General features: G+C 41.2%; 1 protein-coding gene across 1 annotated transcript in view; it reads left to right on the top strand.

Moving 5' to 3' along the window:
• The window catches only part of hs6st1a (heparan sulfate 6-O-sulfotransferase 1a), a 50,038-nt gene extending 46,202 nt beyond the window's left edge, over positions 1 to 3,836 (top strand). The window contains exon 5 of the mRNA XM_031848043.1: positions 634 to 3,836. Within this exon, the coding sequence (XP_031703903.1) occupies position 634 (1 nt within the window). The 3' untranslated portion in view covers positions 635 to 3,836. The remainder of the gene's footprint in view (positions 1 to 633) is intronic.
• The last annotated feature ends 314 nt before the right edge of the window (positions 3,837 to 4,150 follow it).

The raw sequence follows: 4,150 nt of genomic DNA, 5'->3' as shown, positions 1-4,150 counted from the left end.
CCCCCCCCCCCCCCCCCCCTCCTCTTTCTCCTGTATTCCTCCTCGTTCTCTGTGGCCTAATATGGAGCATGAGAAAATAAAATTAAGTCTGTGAATTCCCATAAAACTCTTGCTAAAGGACCAGTCTACTTCCTGGATACTCCAGTTTCAAAAGAACTGGGACTGCTATAAAAGCTATGCTAATGTCTGAGCTGAACACAGAAAGCAGTACATGAGAGACTGAACCTGAAAAAAGAAGCAAAGAAAAGTTGTGTAATAAAGCTTTCTGCTTAAAAAAGAAAATCTGCCATTTTACCCATGAACACGCTTTGGTCATGAAATAATGACTCATTCTCATTTTAGGATGATTTTATTTGTATTTTCCTTTCTGTGTATTGTAATAACACTGAGACCAATATTGCTGCCGAAAGAAAAGTGATTCCTTTATTTCTTTATTTTTATTGGTTTTATAAGTCAAAGCTAATGATTGATGTACAATGGACCATAGCCATTACTGAAGCCTTGCATCTTGGGGGGGGGGGGGACGTGGCCTGTTTCTCTGTTAAAGGTTCTCAAAGATCCTGTCGCTTAACGACTTCATTTTCTCTCCTCTCCTTCCTCTCTATTTTTTTTCTGTGTGTCTCATTCCTGCAGAGAACGACAGCCAATTACAGAATCCAAATCTCACATAGGTGCGAAAGAATCAAAGGCAGGGAGAGGAGGAGGAGTGAGTCCGCTGCAGGTTGTTGCCAGGAACCGTGCTGTGTGAGCGACGAGCACTTTGGAAACCTGAACTCAGAAAAATGCTTGAGACGGGAGTTGTGGAACTACTGGGTCACCTTGGCAATAGTGAGCCCTTAATGTGCTGGTGGTGGCATTTTAAATTTCTCCGAGCTGCGTTGTAAAAGCGTCGGTCTCAAACAAGACTCCTTCCCACCTGCTGAAAGGGCACACGCAGCGCCGGTGACCTGCAGTTCATTGGTTTGACCGGTTATTACCCTGAAGAAGGCACGGGGCGAGGTAGCAGTGCCTCTATGTACTGAGATCACAGTTAACATAATTATGTCTGCATTATTCTACATTTCTCTGACTACTCGTGTGTCTGTGGCTGAGTGTGTGTATATAGTATGTACAGTACGCCTTTGATTGGCGTATGTGTATGCCTTTGTAAATAGTGTGCCTGACTGAGAGAGGATGCCTGATGAGTTTTTGTGAATGACAGGTTCCATGACCAATTATCTTGCCATTTGTTTTGGTGGTGGTGCTGGTGGTGCTGGTGGAGGTGGAGGGGCGGGGCAACAAAGTCCCTCCAACTGCATGTCACAGCAGTGTGACCGTTGCGGTGATGCAAGCCAATAATACTCCCCTCTGACCTCTCCTTTAACATTTTCCTTCCCCCCCCTTTTCTTGTCTCCTCCCAGTGACGTTGCGCATGAGGACTGTATCACTAGAAATGATCCAAATCCTAATTTCTACTTTTAAAAAAATCTGCGTGTGTGACACGTCTTTACTCATGACAGCAAATTCTACAAGTAGGGTTACAAGGCGGCTCCACCAATTGCACCATTTCTTGTTTTTTTTTACCCAATCAGTAATTTTGACTTTGGTATTTTTAATTTGTCAAGCGCTTGTGTTTCTGTTTTTTTTACAGAATTTGATTCGGCAGGTTCTCGTTTGGTAAAATATCCTCCTTCACTGAGCTCTGATCCTCACCTCATCTCTTATTGAATGTATCGTCTCTCCTGCTCTGTAGAACACACGTAGAGAGCTTTTGTTATAACGACAAACGGAAAGTAGACCCATTTGTGATCTCAGCACTCTGTACATTACTCTGTCATAAGCTGACACAGCGTTCCCTACGCAAACCTTAGGGGAGAATCTAAACTTTATTTTTTTTATTAGTCATCCAGCAGCAGCTGCGGGAATTTGTTGTAGCCCTACATGTGTCAGCTAAGGGCAAAATTCACATTTAAATCTTATCTTCACATAGATTGTGACGGCATGACCCGAGCAGCTGACTTATAGAGGAAGGTTGCGGAAAATATCATTTAAATGCTGGTTTCATCTCAGCTAAACATTTTATCAGTCAAAATAAAAATCACTTTGGAGACGCAAACCTGCTACAGGATAAAACTCACAATCTGACTTTAGATCTATGTAGGAAACACACTCTGAATTATTTATTAAGTAACGTACAGAGTACTGAGTTCTCAGATTATAGATTATACAAGATGAATCCAAGAAACATTAATTCGATAATGGCAAAAATTAAACTTTGTCTGTACTCAACCAAAGATGGTTTGTGGGAGAAAAGAATAGAACGTGTGGGTTGTAGTTCAACAAAACCAACAAAGTGGTTATTCTTCTCTCGAGAATCTGTTATGATTGCATCACGTTCATTTCAACATTTCCATGAAAATATTTCAAAATTATCCTTTTAATAGTTCTGTATCAGGACTTCCAGCATTCTGAGCAAGTTGCTTGCTAAACGTGGGTTGTAAAGTAAAAAAAAAAGAAAAGCATCACTTGTTATTTCAATGTGCCAGATGCATTTAAACAACACTTCGTTTGTTATCGTAGTAATCTCATTTTAGCGGCGCTTTGTAACACATTTCTGTCACCTCGGCTAACGAAAGGTGATAACAGAGTTTTCATTCAGACTCTAAACTGAAGAAGGTTCAATAAGGGACTCAAAAAGGATTCAGATTTCATTTGCAAATTTAATACTGAATTCATACTCAATGAAATGTTATCCAACCCCAAAAAAATCAGAGCAATAAAATGGAATGTCAAGAAGACGAAGCTGGAGAAAGAGAATGTAAAAGTGGGGAGAAGATGCGTCCAGCACGATTCAATTCAAATGAATGTAGTTTGGTGTCATCCAGGGAGGCAATGGGAGGATGCAAGCTTCCTTTGGAAAAGGATCAATAATATGTTGCACCCTGCTGTTAACAATAGATTTTTACGTCTGAAGGAAGAAGACGCCAGCAATTTAGCCGCCCACCACCCTCCTTGTTAAATTTCAACTAATCACCCTGCATCCTCAGCGTCTCTCCTTTTGATCAGCGCCTTTCAAATCAGGGATGATTCATGAAGGGAAGGAGAGGAACAAGGGGGGGATGATGAAAGCTATTGGGATGCATCCAGTGTCAATATGCTGCTTTTTGTGTAGCCTTCAAAGTAACGCAAATGGATATGGGAAGAGAGATCTCCCTCTTTTTTTTTTTTTTTTTGTTTCATATTAACTTCCCCGTCATTGTTTTTTTTTTTTTTAATGAAACCAATGACTTGAAAACACTGCAGCTCCGGGCATTTTGCCCACAAACCTCCTTTTTTCTTAAAGTCAGACTTGCGTATTTGGCTCCAAACCAATATCTGACTCTGCATTAGTGGTTAAAGAGAGAATACAAAACTGATTCTCTACCTTCAGAGTGATGTTTTTATTTTCGGCGTTTCAGTTTCAAGCGACCATCACACTTGAAGCGGTCCTCAAAAAATGACTCCCCGTCACCTGAACAGTGTGTGAAAGACAAAATCCTTTCACAGAAATTCTTCCAGGAATTAATGCCGTAAAGCTATACTCAAACATGTTATGTCTCATCACTATGTATATCTGATGTCTTAACAGCGTTTGCTTTGTGACAATGAAGCAGCCCATGTGTCGCTAACGTCATCCCTTTTGTTATTTTATTTTTTTTAAAAGAGGTGTTGAAAACTGTGTGATAGAGACTTGTTCTTTTGGATTGGTGTGCAGTCTGTCTCTGGCTCCTTCTGTATGCATCATTCTGGGTTTGTTTCTTATGATTGCAAAAAGATGAATCATCAAGCCACCGATTAAAATATTTCATTTTTACAGACCTGACTGTGTTTTGGTTGTCACTGCATATCATTTGTCATGTTTCTCGCTCTGTCACTCTTATTAGCAAGTATGAAAAGCATGAAAAGCTTTGACTTTTTTTAGATGGAAAAATACATCCACGGTAATTAACCTGAAATGCAGCCACACATTCCTCTAAGAAACACTCAGTTAGGGATTTCTCCTCTTCCATCCACAGGCCAATCTATACCTAGAGGGCATTTCTACCACTTGCCTACATTAACCACAAGACCGTGACCCCATAAAGCAGCCTGCCCCCCCCCCCCCCCCCCCCCCCCCCCCCCCCCCCCCCCC

Source organism: Anarrhichthys ocellatus, unplaced genomic scaffold (assembly GCF_004355925.1).
Source record: "Anarrhichthys ocellatus isolate YVR2014 unplaced genomic scaffold, GSC_Weel_1.0 scaffold7, whole genome shotgun sequence".
NCBI lineage: Eukaryota > Metazoa > Chordata > Actinopteri > Perciformes > Anarhichadidae > Anarrhichthys > Anarrhichthys ocellatus.
The sequence above is the reverse complement of the archived record's forward strand: the minus strand, read 5'-3'. Positions and strand labels throughout refer to the sequence as shown.